At 43.8% G+C, this 18,891-nt stretch overlaps 1 protein-coding gene across 1 annotated transcript in view; it reads right to left on the bottom strand.

Moving 5' to 3' along the window:
• The window catches only part of adamts6 (ADAM metallopeptidase with thrombospondin type 1 motif, 6), a 55,076-nt gene extending 39,603 nt beyond the window's left edge, over positions 1-15,473 (bottom strand). The window contains exons 1-9 of the mRNA XM_037118322.1: positions 14,981-15,473; positions 12,983-13,400; positions 12,132-12,514; positions 9,821-9,995; positions 8,956-9,179; positions 8,730-8,813; positions 6,239-6,384; positions 3,034-3,077; positions 797-902 (exon numbers count right to left, since the gene is read on the bottom strand). Of these exons, the coding sequence (XP_036974217.1) occupies positions 797-902; positions 3,034-3,077; positions 6,239-6,384; positions 8,730-8,813; positions 8,956-9,179; positions 9,821-9,995; positions 12,132-12,514; positions 12,983-13,082 (1,262 nt within the window). The 5' untranslated portion in view covers positions 13,083-13,400; positions 14,981-15,473. The remainder of the gene's footprint in view (positions 1-796; positions 903-3,033; positions 3,078-6,238; positions 6,385-8,729; positions 8,814-8,955; positions 9,180-9,820; positions 9,996-12,131; positions 12,515-12,982; positions 13,401-14,980) is intronic.
• Positions 15,474-18,891: the final 3,418 nt, after the last annotated feature.

Genomic DNA, 18,891 nt, shown 5'->3' with positions numbered 1-18,891 from the left:
ATTTTGCTTTATATTCAGGAGGAAAGAGCCAGAGGTATGTGGACACTGACATTTGCATGAGGAAATATGTGGAGATACAGTTCGAGACGTCTGCGAGGGGGAAAAGGGGGCTGCATGCAGGTCTGGAGGACTCGAGCAGTGAAGAAATGTTTGTTCAAGAGCGATTATTAGAGCGCGTGGTCGGGAAAATGATAAAAGGGTTTAAGAAGGAAAAGGAGGAACTTCACTTGTTTGAAGGAGTTACACTCAGTCGGGTCATGATGTTGATGACTTTAGACAAAACCACGAAAAATCTCAACTTTAACTTGAAGTCTTTTATGGTTTTATGCCCCTGCAAGCTAGAAAAGCAGTTTTTGTTTTTAAATACATGGTTAAATAAGAGCTGTGGCAAATAAGTAAGTAAATAAGTCCAATGTGTCAAATCAACAAAGAAAAGAGCACTAAATTCAAAATGCATGACTTCCTGTTGGGTCTGGGTGTGACACACGAGTACCAAATTTCATACATATAGGTGAAGTTAGTCACGGGGTCGGATGCGTTTTAGGGGGCGCTGGCGAGTCCTTTAGCCACGCCCCTGATCGAAACACACGCACAAACTTTAATTGAATTCCTTGTACATGCATTTTAAGTTCCTCTCTGCCTTTTATTCTCAATTTTCTGGTAGGAAAATTATCGTCGGCACTGGTATATCCCGACACCTCTAATTCAAAACACAGTATTTTTGTCCTAAAACATGTCGGTGAGGGATCTTTAAGAATTAATCTGATGTTCTTGTTTCAGGATCTTAAAAACTCACTTGTGTCCGATCTCGTGCGCGATGGTGAAAGCAGAACCGAGGCCGATGTCTTCGTTAATGCTGCAGCTCCTCTCAGGCTCGCACATTCCCGCCACCGAGGCCAAGCCTGGACACACACACACACACACACACACACACACACACACACACACACACACACAGTCAGGATGCAGCCTTCTTAGGACTCTTGGTCATAAACACATCTGATCTCTAGCATCACCAGCTCGACGTCTTCATTCCTCACAAACGTCAGACTGCTGGAAAACGTCTAGACGAGAGTTCAGATTTATACGTTTCAATTCATGTAACAAGGGAGCGCCTAAAAACACGAGCCAAGAGCGGGAATATAAGAACCCCCCCCTCCACCCTTCCTCCCTCGCCAGCAGCGTACCCCGCCAGAAACTGTAGAAGAAGAAGATGTAGATGTTTTACTCGTTTCAGAACAAGAGAACACGAGTGAGAGAGACGGAGAGGAGAAGGTGTAAAAAGAAAAAAAAAAACCTCTCCACGATCCAGGTGTCGCAGCCTGACAGGTCAGATCGGGAGACAGGAGGCAATTCTTCACAGATTACATCTACAGGTGACTGCAGAGAGGATCGTATGACAGAGCAAAGCAGGTGTGTGTGTGAGTGTGTGTGTTGGGGGATGTGCATTAATGTGTTTTTTTTCATTGCATATTACCATGAAGGAGCAGTTCACCCAAAAATGAAAACCCAGTCATCATCTCCTCCCTTCATGCTGATGGAGAGTCAGAACTGAAAACCAGAGCTTGAATTTCTTCTACAAAACTTCATATTGCCCCTTTAAGTTGAGGTAATAAAACGACGTGGTTAGGTTTAGGAAAGGAAAACACTTGGTTAGGTTCTAGAAAATCGTCGTTGTCTGGGTTAAATTAAAAAATAAATCAGCGTTCACTTCTGGATTCAAACCGTTCGGGAGCAGAACTGATCACCAAATATTAAAAATCATCTCCACATTGAACTCCCGACTGGACTGGAAGAAAATCTATCGCTCAATCTCAAAGAAAGCTTGGGATGACGCTTTGATTCGGACACAGCGGAGGAACTGTGTCGTTCACGCTGAGGTGGTCGGTGGAGTTTCTGGTGTCGTCTGCGTGAACTCTCTCTGCTAAAAGGCGGCGTGGCTTTTGTATCCTCTTTACTAAGAGGCTAAACAAGAATAGACTCGCAAATCAGGGAGGCCAGTGAAGCCATTACTGTGGGGAAGAGAGAGGGAAGCCTGGAGGTGAAGAAAGAAGGAGGAGAAGGGAGGGAAAGGAAGGAGGGTGGCTACTCTGCGATTAGTTTAAGAATGTGTGTGAGAGAGTGAGTGAAGTGAGAGCAAACACACACACAAGTTGTTTTCTTAGCACCGGGGTGGACTGTGAATTATCTCCAGCCCCGTGATTACTCGGTGACCCTAAAGGCCAGCGATCTGACCCGGGAGCGTGATCCCCCCCCTCCACCACCCCACCACCCCGACGAGGAGAGGGAGGAGGGAGGAGGAGAGGGAGGAGGACGAGGAGGAGAGGAGGGTGGGGGTTGAGACAACGAGGAAGCCGAGCAGATGCCGGGGCAATTAAAGCGACCGGGGAATGTGACGAATGCGGTCAATCTGTCAAACCACCCCTGAAGTCACAATATTACCTCCAAGATATACTGAGGTGCCTGCGGGGCCTCGACAAAGATAAGATGGGGAGAGGAGGAGAGAGGAGGAGGAGGAGGAGGAGGAAGAAGCTTGCTGTCCTTTTCCACCCCAAATACCACCACAACCAGCATATCACCCTCTCTATCTCCCTCCTAACGCTCCCTGTAATTGTCCTTTCCCCCCCTCTACCTCCTCCTCCTCTCCTCCACACACACCTTCTCCTTTCTCCCCCTCGACCTCGGTGGAAGTGTAAACACCTTCGACAAACTGAGGGTTGGAGGGCGGAGGAGAGAGAGAGAGCGCTTTATATAAACCCGGAGCCGACCGCGGCGAGTCCAGGTTGGAGGAGGAGGAGGAGGAGGAGGAGGTGGAGGTGGAGGTGGGGGGAGTCGCTGCGGAGCTATAATAACACAAGTGAAAACATCCTTCTCATTATGTCTCACAGGAGGAGGCCGAGGCGAGCGCCGCCGCTAAATAAGGTTTGTCTGAGGACACGTCGAAGGTCGGGGCGAAAATGAAAACCTCTCCAGAGGGAAGAAGAGGCTGAAGAATGAAATCCTGGAGCAGAGGATCGAATCGTCAGCACTCACCTAACGTCCCGCAGGGTTTGTTCTTGTAGGTGCAGATGTCGTACCTGCAGGACAGGAAGAGGGACAAGAAGCACAATTCAGTTCACTCTAACTGTTTTTCTTTTTCTTCGCCTTCAGTTCCAGCAGAACAATCAATGAAGGACAGTAACTAAGTTCATTTACTCAGGTGCTGTTTAGACGCGCTTGTTCTTTTCTTGACTGTTTCCACTTTCTGCTGCTTTACACAACAATTCTTCTACATTTTTAACACAACAATCACACAAGAAAACACTTTTATTTGTACTTTTGATACTTAACTACATTTAATATCGGATATTTCAGACTTTTAATCAAGTAGTGTTACTTTAGGTGACTTTAGTTTTTCCCAAAGATACAGTTTCACCCCGTCTGAAGCTCAGATGTGTGACTTGACTTTATATCATCAGGAGGAGGAGAGGAGGAGTGAGTTTACATTTATATCAGACACTTTAAGCCTTCATCCTGAGGTGGTGGCAGGTGTGGTTGTAGGAATCACCTGGTCCACTCCTCCATCTCCGAGCGGGAGGTTTGTGCAGAAAGCTCACACGCAGGTAATCCAATAGAGCTTTGCCTTTAAGAAGACATCATACATTTCAAACGAATGATCCAATCATTCCTCAAGCTTTTAATCTATTAAAACCAAGGGCACAGCAAATTTAATTTCCCTCTCCTCCCCGTCTCTCCCTCTCCCCATAAACTCCTCGTCCTCCCTCCCAGTGGAGAAGCTCCAAACCTGTGAGGTGCGAGCGTGACCTCGCTGAGGACGTTTGTTTGTATTGATTGATTTCCCCTCAGTGTCAAACAAGCCAGCAGCCTCAAAATGCTGTCCGACGCCGAGACTGACAGAGAAGCAACAGTGCTGCTGCTGCTGAGGCGACGACAACGATGATGATGATGATGATGATGATGATGATGATGATGATGATGATGATGACGGGGCTGCAACTGACCGTTATTTTCATTATCGATTAATTCATTTGTTGTTTGGTTTTATAAAAATGTGAAAAATGCAGATCGAAGCCCAATGTCAAATGTCAAAGAAGAGGGAAATTTTCACATTTAACGAGCTGGAATCAGAGAATTTTCACTCAGAAGAATCAGCTGATCTGACAGATGATTATCGATTAATCCTCGCATCCATTCAGTTTTTTATGACATCAAACGTGGAAAAGAAGCGAGAAGTTATTCAAACATTTAATTAACGGAGAAGTCTTCCTGCCATCGCTGATCTAAAAGTTGAACACAATCGTCCGACAGCTGCACGAATCAGCCGACCAGCGTTTCTAGGTGGATTCTTCTTCCAGCATCAGGAGGAATGTCTGACTGCTCCTCCAGACACGGTGGTGGTTAATGAGGGCTTCCTGTCTATTTATACTATCTCCAATGTTAGCATCTCTGAGCTCAGCGGGCGCCGCCTCCCCACAGCTTATTATCTCATTATCTCTCGCCTTATTTTTTACTCAGTATTCCCCCAATTCTATATTTACTCCACATTAACCAATACTTCATCATCATATGCCCAGCAGCGGTGTGGACGTGCGCCATCTACGGGCTATAATAGCTTCTATACAGCTGACACGTGTGCTGCAGGGAATGAACAAAACCTGCAGTTATTTTCTCAATCGAAAGTCTTGTAGTCCACAAGGTTAAAAGAAACTACCAAAGAAACCTTCATGGCTTCATCTCCTGAGATCACAGCTCAACTTGGGGTCTCTTTGTGAATGTACCCGAGTCAAATGTTCATTTAAAAGCATAATTACCTTAACTGTCCTCCAGGTTACGTCACGTTCTGAGATCGACTCTTCTCCACTGGCAGGACGGTGGCGAGTGGAACAAGCTACTGCTAACATGAGCTGTTCAAAAACTTTCTTTTTAGTAACTCTGTGTACACAAACAATGTTGTCAGTGCTGGTGTTCATGTGTAGAGACCCTGGTGATGCTACCAGCAAAGTTTCATGTTGTGTCGAGACTTCTTACTGTTTTAAAAATAGAGATTTTGATGCTATCATTAAAGTGCCTGTAGCACTCCCATTGACAATGAGTTTGACCCGAAAACGAAAATACGGTAAATCTTAAAAGTGCCTCTTTCATCGTAATTGTGCTTTTACACAAAAGTTTGACTCGTATACATTCACAAAAAAAGCCTGGGTTGCATTTTGGTGAGAGTTTCACTTTAAAGAAGGGTGTAAATTTATTGTACACTTTCCTTCAGGGTTACTAATCTTATCTGATGTTTCTTGAAAAAACACTCACAAAAGAGTCTGGGTTCCTCTTTCCAGTCACACCCTGAGGATCCAGTGTGGGTTTATTCTCCTTTGTGATTTTTTACTCTGAGATGCAAAGACTCATAAATCCTGTTTGTTAGTCAGTTTAACTTCCAAGCGCCTCACATTCACCTGGAGTTAACTAATCCGCGGCTGAGAGCACCTGATATCGTCTCCTCCTGCTTATGAACTGTCTGCTCCTGGTGGAGATAAACCCCATGACCACTGCACCTAGACTTTACGCAGCAGCCTTCGGGTTGCTGCCGGCGCTTGAAGTCGAAACCAACAATAAAAACAGGAGCCAAAGGAGCTGGAGAACATCAGCTGACAGACAACAAGCAAGAGCACACTAATGATAGAAAGGCTGTTCTCAACAGAGCCCAGAGAGTCAGGAAGCTTGGCCTCAGCCCACGTCAATCACCGAACACCATCCTCTCTCCTGACAAAACCAGAGGGGGGAATATAGACCTGAGTTGCTAGGTTATGTGGCCAAAACAGTCCTGGCAACAATGAAGCCTGTTCCAGGTAATGACAGAGGTTTTGCTGTTTTATGGTAACACCCACGACATAAATTGCAGTGTGACAGGTACAGCACACATTTAATTTAGGAACTGAGGTCTTTATTCCCATCAGCTTCAACGGTTACAGGTAAAGTTTGTGCACAAGAGCTGGACATGTGGCGGTCTGAGTACTGAAGGCTGCCGGCCGCCGCTATTAGCAAACACACACACACACACACACACACACACACACACACACACACACACACTGGAGCAGTGAATGAGCAGCTTGTATGTGCCAACAGCACTGAAAATAACCTGCAACCTATTTGCTCAAAATGAGAAAATTAGCAGCACTTACAATGAAAGTAACAACCGAATGAAACAACTCACACAGGCACTCAGACGTGAGGTCACACTTACCGGGTGATTAGGACGGCGTTGTCATGGTGAGCCATCCCATTCTCAGGAATGCTGTTGCCGTCGCCGTGATGGGACAGGATGGACTTCTGCCACTTGCAGAAACTGTCCAGAGATTTGTCAGCGTGATGGTTGATCTCCAGGTTCGGCTGCCAGAAGACAAAATACAAAGTGAACGTACGGTGAAACGTGCATACAGAGCAAAACCATACGATGCAGCACAAAACATGTTGCTCACATGTTGTCTGGTATTTGTGCAGTATCGTCTCACATCACATCAATCATCAATGCATTTGTGTAGCAACCTTTTATATCACATCGTATCGTATCATATCGTAATGTATCGTATTGTATCACATCGTAACATATCATATCGTAAAGTAATGTAACATATCGTATCGTGTGTTGTAGCAAACCATTTCTTACTGCATTGTATCATAACGTATCGTAACGTATTGTATCGTATCGTGTGTTGCATCAAACCGTTTCGTACCGCACTGTATCGCAACGTAACACGTTGGATTGAGTGATTGATTGTTTCCTATCCTTTCATATCATATCAATACGATACAGTATCACGTTGTATCATAACATGTTCAACTATATGTGTGTTTTATATTGTAACCTGTTATTATGTCTTGTTGCTTATTTGTATCATATCCTATCGAATCACATCGCGTCATACTGTATATATATCGTTTTGTACCTTCTGGCACATGATACAGGAAAGAGACTCACCGTGCCTTTCAGTGGCTGCTAAGTTTGCAGAAGAGGCTCTCTAGAGTTGTGTTTGGTGACGTCAGCTGACACACCCTGATGGTTTGATGACAGCCACGTACGTTTTCTATCTAGATTTATCCCTCTCAACAACCGATGGTCTCCACTGTCTCCAGTCTGAATGGAGGCAGAACTCCAAACAACTGTGACGCTGAACATAACGCCACGTGTTGACAGCGCTAAACCAAAGAGCCACCAAGCAGGGCGATTATCTGGATGAATTACTAGCAGGAGTGCTGAACTGGGATCAGAGAGGGTTTAGACGACAAGTTGTTGGAACGGCAGAAAGTTTCTGTACTTGATTTAAGTCGCCGCAACGGTAAAATCATTTACAGCAGGAAGAATTAGAGGAATCAAAAAAAAATGGAGAAGAAGGACCCACATTATTTGAGAAAAGCAGGAGATGTGGAAAGAAAACGAGCGGGAGGAGACGGGAGGAAAACCAAGTCTGCAAAATGCATCTACGTCCATGAATGTAATGGGCTCAACGACCGTAAACCAAATGATTGATCACTCTGATTAATTACCAAACAACTCAACAGGCCATCAGTGACTCACTTCCAACCATAAAATGTTGTTTGTGCTGTAACTCAATTTTCTGTTCATTTTATCCAAATCGAGAGCTGAGAAGCTTCCTTCCTACTGGATCAAAGCGCGGCACGGCTTTACATGAAAACTTGTTTTTTGGACCTGACGCTACATAAAGAGCCGCTATGAAAAAAAAAAAAAAAAACAGATGTTAGACGGCGATCTGTTTCTGCCATCACACATACATGCACATGTAGATGGAGGCTCCCTGAGGGAAGATACCCGAGAGCATCTTTTCTAATCTGAGGCGATGTTTAATTTCTCCTCTGCCTCCACTTCCACCACGGAAATCATCTAAAATAGATGCTGACTGCAGGTGATGTGGGTGATGATACTACAGTTCAAATAACATCTTTCCAAATCAATTCAGGATCTCGGACTTCAAGACACTCAGATTACACCTGATGAGCTTTTTTAAATCAAGTCTCCAGCAGCTTCAGTTGTTCAGCAGAACGCTGCAACTCTGTTTTACTGTGAAGCTCCAGAGCTGTTCAGTGGACTACGACACTTCACCTGACTTTATATCATCAGGAGGAGGAGGTTAATTATTCATTTTGGATGAACTGTTCCTTTAAGCAGCTGGAATCGAAGCATAGTAACGTTTTTTTCCCCAAAAAAACACTCCATTAACTGATTTCCTGCAGAATTATTTAGGAGCCAGAACTGATTTGAAGACATTATTTACACCCTCGACAGGCGGTCGAGCTACAGTGAAGATTTCAGCTTTGAAAAGGTTGCAAGTAACGTCTTTTCAAATAAGTCTGGGATCATCTGGCTTCCGGTGACTTTCAAACAAGTTTCCAGCTGCTTCAGATGTTTAGGTGAATGATCCAACGCTGTTTTGCTGTGAAGCTCGAGAAATGTTTGTGGACGACAACAGGGTGAGGAGGTAATTACTGAGATTGAATGGTTTGGGCGAACTGTTCCTTTAAATGTGAAAATGTTGTGGCTTCAGTAAACTGAATATCATTTGTGGTCCATCATGTTGAGCTTTGGGAAACACTGACCAACATTTTCACCATTTTCTGCCATTTTACAGACCAAACAACTGATTAATCAAGAAGATAATTCACAACAAAAATAATCTTGCAGTTCTAAATCAGTGATAAAAAAAAATGTAACTTCTTACCTGATCTTCAGTCAGAACAATCAGCCGGGTCACAATAATGTTCACAACATTTCCTAGACTGGCATCACGGTAAAGTTTGGCAACCTGACCTCCAGAAAAGAAGAAAAGACACAAAGTCAGACAAATTGTGTCCGAGAGCCACAAAACAACAATCGATCTTCAACCGTGAAGTGAAGAAAACAACAACAACAACAACAACGTGACCAAAAAGTAGGATCAAACTTACAATATTCATTACAGACAAGATGTAGTGCTCAATGTCTTTGCGTCCGTGGTAACCGACCATCATTTTATCAGCGACCACGAGCGTCTCGACGAAGCGCTCGCTGCTGACGGAGCGCCGCTGTCGGTGGGTGCTGTTGGACTGCTCGCTGTCGTTCTGGGGCGCGGGAGACGAGTGGACAGGTGGAGGTGTGCTGAACTGGCAAGGTGCACTGCTTTTATTGAGGTCTGTGGACGCCAAAGAGGAAAGCTGGAGTTAATAATTCGATGCAAGTGTGTTTTGAGAGTAAGATGCTGGTGTGAGTGTCGTAGGTGCACGCGGGGGGAATCTGCCCCTTTGAACCTTTGCAGCTGAAGCCGGCTCTTTATGACCCAGATGCTCTGGGAAAAAGCTATAAGATGGTACATGTTGGGGCACGCCGGCTTCCTGACGATGACAGCCCTTTGCTGTTTCTTATAAGACCTTGGCCCAAATACCTAAATATCCACCTGGTTCCTTTTTCCAGCCCGTCATATCTCAGCAGACACAGTATCTGGTGGAGCTGTTTGAAATTCTGAAAAATCTGAACATGATTGTTGCTTCTATAAATAGGATTTCTGTGCTTCTATAAAAGTCGGAGCCAAGTCGCTCTTTATGCACTGAGGAGCCTTTTATGAAAGCTGGAGTGAGACTTTTTTTTTTTTTTTTCTTACAGGTTGAAAGGTGTCCAGGCCCAGGAGCAACTATAGCACACAAGAGGCCCGGTCATGTCTTACCAGAACCTGGGCCTAGAACCAAACCAGCACTTCCTCTAACCTGCTATGTATAGTTATTCCTTTACGTCAGTTCCACCCACACAGAGTCCAAACCCAGATGGAGGTTCACCAACCTGAAATGCCACAGCTGAACTCCTGGCTATGCTCTTGTGGTGAGGGAATGGCAGACATTTTATAAATAACATGTTGCTGTGCTTCGTCCAGGTTCCATTCGCTGGAGGTGGTGGAGGAAATGTTCTTTAATGGCTCGATCAAATACTGGTCTTCCTCCGTTGTTATGACGCCGTGCTGATCGGGGGGGAGAGACAAAAGTTACAAACACAGGTAAACACAAATGTTTAATTAAAGGTGCACGCCGCCTGTTTCACACCAGGTAGTTTATTGTGGAGGGGTGCGCGACCATTATTGTGACATTAGTGTTGTTTTTTTTCCTGCTTCCTGGTCGTTTTCTGAACTGTTTTACTCATTTTGATGCTCGTCTTTGTCCAACAAGTCATTATATCCACATCATCCACCAATGATTATCGATCAGACGCCTCACTGCGTTCGCTCCTCCCCACAAAAATCGAGGGATTCAGTCAGTAAAATACTGTGATTTTTGATTTTGCATTTAACATTTAAGATGTCCTATAGAGGAAATATATATCATGTAACGCAATCACAATTTTCCTGAAGCTAACCCGAAGAGACAAAAAAAGAAGAAGAAACAACTGGAGTATGGGAAATGTAGAATACAGCATTTTTGGACAGGAAGGACCGAGAAGTGTTTTTTTTCTTTATTGTGTCTCTAACAAGCCTCTCAACTTGTAAAAGTTTCACTTAATAGGCGGAGCTCTCCTTTAAATAACTAACATATTCCCTGGTGTGACCTCTCACGCCGTGTTTCAGCACATATCCTGATCCGGCTCCATCAGGACCGACACCACAGAGGCGGTTCTCGACGGTCCTTCAGCAGCCTCTGTGGGTCGTCCACAGGGAGAGAAACCCTTCAGTCAGTTCTGTAGAAAACACTGGCTCAATGAAACGATTAACCCCACATCACGCCAGCGCACAGAAACATGTTCGATTTGGGGGTTTTAATAGTGTGTGATGTCAGCATCTCAAAACTGTCCAGACAGCTGATTACATTAAAAGCACAGACACAGTTTTGTCCATTTTTGGTGCTGTTAGAAAAAAAAAAAAAAAAAAAAAAAAAAGGGCAAACACTAATTCAATTTATGATTCTCCGTGTAGGTCCTGCCAACACATTTGGCTACAGGTTTCTCTCCACATGATTTCATTTGCCAATACGAAGCGAGGCCTTTTTTTTCCCCCTTCTTCAGAGTTGTTCCGAACCGAGGAGGGATATTAAAACGTCTTCCAATTTCTTGATTAGCGAAGAGAAGCTGGACAGTCGCACAGTCTGTGGATAAGAGCCCGAGGACTAAAAGCTTAGACAGGATAATTAGATGCCTTGTTAGCGCTGCTTTTCTTTTTTTTTTTGAGTAATATCTCTGACTTTACACGCATTATTTTACAGATCAGATAAGAAAAGAAATGTGATCTCAGCGATGGAAGCTTTTAAAGTCTGAGGATAAAGTGTGATATTTAACACACAAGCGGAAAAGGGAAAAAAAAAGCCTCTGATGCTTCGCGCAAACAGATCCCCGAGATGATTTCTCTACATGAGCATCACCTCCAGCTCCAAAGCTGCAGGGACGACTCGCCGTGCCAAGTGGACGCAAGCCAAGATTCTGTTAAGCAAACTACAATTGGTCTAATCCTCTGGAAAGACTGGCTGACATCAGGGCAGCACCAGTTAGGTGTGTATTGGTTATCTGATGGGGTTTGTTAGAGGTTATCGGTGTGAACCCTTCGCTCTGCACGCTCACGTCTGAAGATGCGGTGTCCTGGTTCTTGTTGGGGCTCCAGGATCAATCCCATTTCCTATTCTCACCCCTGCTCCTCATTTTCAAGGAGTCACAAGCGATCGTGGTCGTCCGTCTATGAAACGGGACCCTCGATTTAATTCACTGAGCGCTCTAACACAAAACTACATGAGCTTTTACTTTAATTACATCAAACTGAGACTTTATCGACTTGGAAAACATCATATGTGTGATTCATGACACAATTCAAACAGGATCAAAAGTGCGCTGGACCCGTGAGGTCCGACAGGAGGGGCGTGACTTCAGCTCGCTAAGGTGTGGTGCAGCAACGACGTACTTTTGTAGCTGACCCGGACGTTTGCATCGCCCCGGTTTACCTGCAGCGCTCCATCAAACACCACTGACGACTGCTGGTGATGTATGAGGGTCTTTCTCATGTTTCATAGGGGGAGATTTCAACCACTGGCCCTTATAACTCTGCTCTGAGGAGCAAGTCAGCACTGGAGGAAAAAACAAAGAGCGGCGTGCCAATAAAAGTCTTCCCCCGCGTACTCACCAGGCCTTTGCAGTTGCTGAGTGCCACTCGGGTCGTGCTGTGCTGATTTTGCAAGAATCCCACATAGTGACAGTTATCTACCATGTTATGACGCCACTCCAGCCCGTCTTTGCCCCAGTACTCCACTGTGAAATGTTTTGACACCAGGTGGGGGTTGAGCGTCAGGTTTAAGTGAAAGTGCTTTCCGTAGGCTGACAGTCTGTAGAACAGCCGGGACTCTGGGGGGTCCGAGGCGGGCAGCTGTCCCATGATGGGATCCACGGCTCCGCGTCTCCGCCGGCCCGGCCGGTGGTGCTTCACAGTGTAGCTCAGGAACTCTCCGTTCTCATCCACCCGCACCGGGACAGTCAGCTGGTAGTGCTGCAGGTAGGACAGGAACTCCTCTTTAACGGGAGAAAGGAGAGAAGAGACAATCAACATACAGCTGGTGTCAGTGCTGAAGTGTTAAAGGAACAGTTCACCGAAATCCAAATCCAGGCATCATTTCTGGAGCTTCACACTGAAACAGTGCTGCAGCAAAACAACATAAATTGTCTCCATGCAGCTTGGACGAGCTGCCGAACGCTGCAACTCTGTCCTGCTGTGAGGCTCCAGAAATGTTTTGTACCTGACTTTCTATCAGAGATCACAAACTGATTTGAAGAGATGTCATTCACGCCCTTTTTAAAGCCGAAATTTACACAACAGCTGCTGACGTAAAAGAGTCAGCGTGAACGAGTCTCCAGCTACATGAGTTGGAGAATGCTGCAAAATTATCTGCGAAGCTCCGCAAATGTTTTGCAGATGACAACATGGAAATTCATTTCTAGGCGAACTGTTCCTTTAAGATCCTCCTGCCCCACCTGTCATACCTTGAGAGTTGTGTGAAAGTTTGTTGATGCTTTGAAACTCAGAGGCAGCCATCACCACCAGGCTCAGGGTCCAAGTCAGCGTCTTCCACAAAATTTCCATAATTCAGGGGCAGCTGTGACATGGGGTGAGGGGCAGAGGGTGCTACAAGCGGGTTAAAAGCATGCGATGGGTCCGAGGCCCGACCATAACAAGTCCATGGTTTGTCTCCTTCGCTCAAATGTTCTCGTCGTGCTCGAGGGCTCATCCAGGTCTCAGATTTCTCCTGAAGGCGAACACTTCCACGTCTCACTGGCCTCTGAATTCATGTCAGCAGCTCGTAGCAAACACCGTAATCCATCAGACGCAGTCGCTCTCAGGTGTAACTCCAAACAGGAAGCTTTATATTGGAAACTTGTCTTGACCGATCCATCTGCATTCCTGCGAAGGGAATCAATCAGAAGTTAAATGACCCGGAGTCGGCGCTCAATCAGAACCATTAGTCAATTAATCGCTCAAGAAAAGGTCTTTAAAGTCGCAAACTTTAGGCTCTAATTTGCATTTTTCCACGACGATCTAAAGAGTTTTATGAACCAATCGATCAGAGTTCACTGATCGTCACAAATTAATACTTTCTGATTGATCATGTTACGTCTTTAACAGGCAGAAACACGAAACATTCGTTTATTCCAGACTGACAAATGTTGTTGGTTTCTATCATTTCATCACTTTCAGGCTCTGATTGTGTCATTAACAATTAATTGATTAATTGATTAATCATGTGAAAACATACCAAGTTATCTTTTTAGCCTGGATTTCCATTCGGCTCTGATTGTCATTTTCTTCCTATGTTCTGCTGTTCTATTGGTTTCTGCATGAACCAAACGATTAATTGATTACTTGATGATACACATGTAACAACAAGTTGATGAGCTGATCGTTTTAGTCTCATTTAAGCAAAAGTATGAAACTTTCTGACAAAAAGTAAACTGATGTTTTATGTTTTACGTTGCAACCTGATTGCCATTTTGCACTTTACTCAGCAGTTTTCAAAACCAAACGATTAACTGATTAATCAAAACGATTAAAATTAACTGATATGATCAACTTAAAACGACATGAACCAAAAATCAAACCAAATCTTCACATTTACGAAGCAGACATGTGAAAAAGTTTCGGACCTGATGAATGATTGATCAGAAATTCACCAACACATCGACCCTCCCGGGACCAACACTGACTTATCGATCCAGTGATCACCTCCTGCAGTGACTGACAGTCTGCACGGTGCCACCGACGCGTCACAGCCGCGTTAATACGCATGTGTAAATGTTCCAACAGCTGCTGACGAGCCGACAGGATTTCATCCGCGCTGCATGTGAGAACCAGAGCGCTGTAAACAAACGGATCCAGGTGACGTCCGCTGAGTGACCGGGTGACAGAGTGTGTGTGTGTGTGTGTGTGTGTGTGTGTGTGTGTGTGTGTGTGTGTGTGTGTGTGTGTGTGTGTGTGTGTGTGTTTCCTCAGCTCCGACACTCCAGACAGACAGCGCTACTTACTTGGCCACTCTGACCCAGACAGTTGGCAGCCGGCCCGGGTGCATTACACCGGTACGTCGACCACGAACCCCCCCTGAAGCGGCAGACTCTCTGCAGACTCGAAGAATAAACCACCTGACATCTCTTTGCAAAGACGCTTTCGTGAGTTTAGTTTGAGCTCTGCAGATCTGCACCGCTGCGAAAACTTTTAAAGTAGATCCAGTGCGTAAAAGTTTCCAAAAAAACAAACAAACAAAACAAACTACGCATTTTGCGCGCAAAACGCCCCCAAACCAAACCAACTCCCCCCCCTCCAAGGAAACTCTGTGAACCCGCTGCGCATGAATGAAGAGGCTACACGACACAGTCTGCGTCCCCTCACAGGACTCAACCCAGCAAACTACACCTGAAACACACACACACACACACACACACACACACACACACACACACGTATTCCCAGCAGCGTTAGCGCATAGTTACCATGCTCATCTTCATCGCCAGCTCCGGTCCAACCGCGCAGAGAGAGCTCGGGACAAAAGACGTGAAGTGCAGCTGTGGAGTTGCTCCGCTGCGCTCCTCCGCTCATCTCCTCCTGGACTCTGCCATCCTCTGGAACTGCAGGCGCTGAGTCTCCGCTTCAGACCCGGACCCTGTCACCTAAAAACTGAAGCGGTTATTCAGCTCGTCTTTTCTGTCTTCTTCTTCCTCTTCTTCTTCCTCTCGGAGGCGCAGAGAGGCTTCAGAAAGTGAGTCGAGGACGCGGAGCCGCCACAGTCAGACTGCGAGCACCAGCAGGAGTTGGCTCGGAGCTGCTCCTCCTCACTACATCGCAGAGACCGGGTCTGTCCCAGTCCAGGACAGCTCCACGCACTGCCAGCTTTTTTTCAGAGGGGGGGGGAGGTGACGTCAGTGCAGATGTTGCCTCTCCACTCCATCAGCTGTGCGCATGTCCATCACAGCTGCCCTGAAATAACACCGCAGACTTCAGCTGCTTCACCCCGAGTGCAGGAGGCGACCCGCAGTAAAAGTACTCCGTTACACGTCAAAGTGAAGTCTGCGTCTGTCAGAGAGCACGTTTAAAAAAAACAAAAACAAAAAAACACCACAAAGTGAAAGTAACTAGCGGTGGAAGGTAACTGAGTACATCTACTCACTTCCTGCTCCACCTCATGTATCTGTTACCTGGAGTAAAGAAGTCACCAGTGATGGCAGGTGACTTGACACATTTACTCAACTTTTTTAGATACTTTTACTTTGAGTATTTCCTTTTTCAATAACTTAAGCGACTTGTTACTTCATGTGGGTGAGTTTCACACCATGATCTGAAATAGAAGCGCTACTTTAAAGAACTCGATTACAAGTTACCGTCTGACAGAGGAGGTGTAGCACATTATAAAACTACTCTATTACAAGTAAAGTGAACTCGCATGTTTAAATAGAGTGCAAAGTAACCAGCAGTGGAGAGTAACTAGGTACGTTTACTTGAGTACAATGAGGAGGCAAATATCAAACTTTTACTCTTCTACATGTATTTGATTACTTTAGTTACTAGTTACCGGTGAAGGAATTTACACTGTAGTACATTTATATTCACTGATGTTTTGGCTGCCGTGCAAGAAGCCAATCAGCGCATCAGGAGCAGTCTGGGGTTCAGTATCTTGCCCAAGGGCACTTCGACCTGCAGACCAGGGGAATCAAACCAGCAACCTTCAGATAACAAGACACTGGCTCCACTCTTGAGCCACATAAGGACATTTGCTTCCATTTTCTTCCTCTTCATACTTCGTTTATACACTTCAACACATTTTGGAGGCAAATATTTTACTTTGTTTTAATACTTTCAGTTACAAGTTACCTCACAGATTCAGATCAATAACACAAAATATAATCAGCACCTCAAACATTCTTCTTGTATTTTTTCAGTGCTTCACACTTCATGTTACTCCTCCATATTTATGTGATTACTTCAGTTACTTTGCTGATTACATCACAGCTGAAGACGTGCGTTTATATATATATATATATATACTGTATATATATATATATATATATATATATATATATATATATATATATATATATATATATATATATATTTCTTTTATCAGCCAACAGGAAACGTGTACTTTTCATACATATTTAATATCAGATTATTTTACGTCCTGTAGTTGAAAGTAAGTAATACTTTAACACGACATCTCTACTTTTCTCATGTGGGACTTTTTGGTCTAATTAACTTATACGCAGGTGGAGCTTTAATGTTGCATGTGGTCAAAGAAGAGCTTAATTTAACTACTTTTGTGTATTTTATCTTTAATAATAATGCAGACAGCTCATGTTTTTATGTAATATATGAATCACAGCAGTCAGATACATGCAGGGAAGTAAAAAGTACAATATTTCCCTCTGAACTGCAACAGAGTAGAAGAATAAAATGGAAGTCATGCGGAACAAAAACCTAAAAACTACACTTGAGAAAATGCACGTTGGCTTATATGGATATAATGATGTTCCACTGACATCCACAGAGAACAATATGAGACAAAAACACACAGAATCTGACATTCGTTTGACTCAAACTTTGAATTTAACTAATAAAAACTCCTGTCAGGATAAAAGACGGGTACACGTTTGTCTGATTTTATCATTAACCCTGAAGTATCCTGATGTAAATCAAACACAGACTGTTAGAATAAACTTTATTTCTTTATTGCTATTAAGTAACACTGTTTAAAGCTCTGACGCTTGTGTCTGCTCAGTCTGGTGAAAGTCTTTCAGGGGTCTGCTGTCGACTGTCGGTTAATGACAGCCTCGTGTATTTTGCTGTAATTTGGCCCACGTCTATCTTTAGTCTGTAGGAAATTGAAAATCATGCCTATTCCCCGAGCTTCAGTCACAGCCGCTCATTATGTAGGAGCCCATATCATTACAGTCATTACATGCTCTCCTACACAGCCTGAGGAGGTGTCGCTGAGGTCGTGGGAAGCGGCGCCACCGTGTGTCTGAAAGCAGCATCGCAAAGGATTGGAACATTTTATATTATCTTTACAGGAAACTTTGCTCACATATTCCACCGAGCATTGCATTGAGCTTTGTAACCACTTTCCGTTCAGACTTTGATAATTCTCTGTTACTATAATCTGGAACGAGGCGTGTCCGCTGTCAGACCTGGACGTTTATGACTCAGGATTATACAAACACAATAAAACTGGGTGTACTTCTTTGTTGGTTGAGGTGGAGCTGATTCTGTTCCTGAAAACAATAAAAGAGCTTAATAGATAAAATGCAAAGATGGAAAACACTGAGGACACACAGCACAAATATGTACATATGAAATCAAACTGTGTGAGTGTATTATTATTATCATTATTAATATTATCATGTCGTCTTCACTTCAATCGTCAAATGATTGAATAATTCTTTTAGAAGGTGTGTTTTTTTCCAGCTCTGAGGTTACTTTGTGAGATCGGTGCCACTAAATAACTTGTAGATTTGATAAAACTTCACAGAATCAATATCTGGCAGCAGGAAAGTGAAAACTAGAGGAGATATAAATGTTTTAAAATGACAGATTCTTCATTTACATTCACCGTTACAAGCTGCAACTTGCGATGTATTTATTTTAAAAGATCATTAAATGATGGATGAATTTGTGTTGCAAACTATCTTCAGGTTTGTATTTTTATGTTTTTTTTTTGTGGCTGTTCAGGACAAATTTCAACCCAATCCAGAGAAAAATAAACAAGTTAGTGAGGTGAAATTTAAAATGTCAAAGCTGAAAAAGTATTTGGAGTTCAGCTTTAGGATTTTATAGTTTTTATATGAATTCTTTCAAGAGAATCCAGGACATGAACTGTAGGTCAACGTGAGCACATCCACATCAAAAATGTCGGTATAGGTCACTGGTTACTGGACAGTCATAAATAAGAGCAATAAATAACTGGACTTTGGAGCCCTGCAGTGTGAGAACAGGTCAACTGTAAGTGAACAACTAAACGTATAACAATGCATCACATTCTCTGTGCTCATAATAACTTTTCTCTAATAATTACAACAGTTAATTAAATTGCAGAACAACATTTACCTCTGAAATGTATTCAAATAATCAAATAAACTACAAGTACAAGAGAATCCTCACCTACCAGCTCGATAGACAAATATATATGATACAACATTTTTTACACAAAGAAAAACTTATATTCATGTATAACATTTGCCGAATCAACAAGAAGGTAGAAATAGTTAAAAATGTTGTCAACAGTGTTTCGATATCATCTCAGTGTTCCTCCAGACGCAACAAGTCTCAAAATTGAGCGTTTTTTTAAGGAAGTCTTGTGGCTTTCTCCTCGGGATACAAAGAAGTTGTAAAAAAAAAAGAAAAAAAGAACATT

Source organism: Acanthopagrus latus, chromosome 12 (assembly GCF_904848185.1).
Source record: "Acanthopagrus latus isolate v.2019 chromosome 12, fAcaLat1.1, whole genome shotgun sequence".
NCBI lineage: Eukaryota > Metazoa > Chordata > Actinopteri > Spariformes > Sparidae > Acanthopagrus > Acanthopagrus latus.
This window is presented reverse-complemented; position numbering and strand designations above follow the sequence as displayed.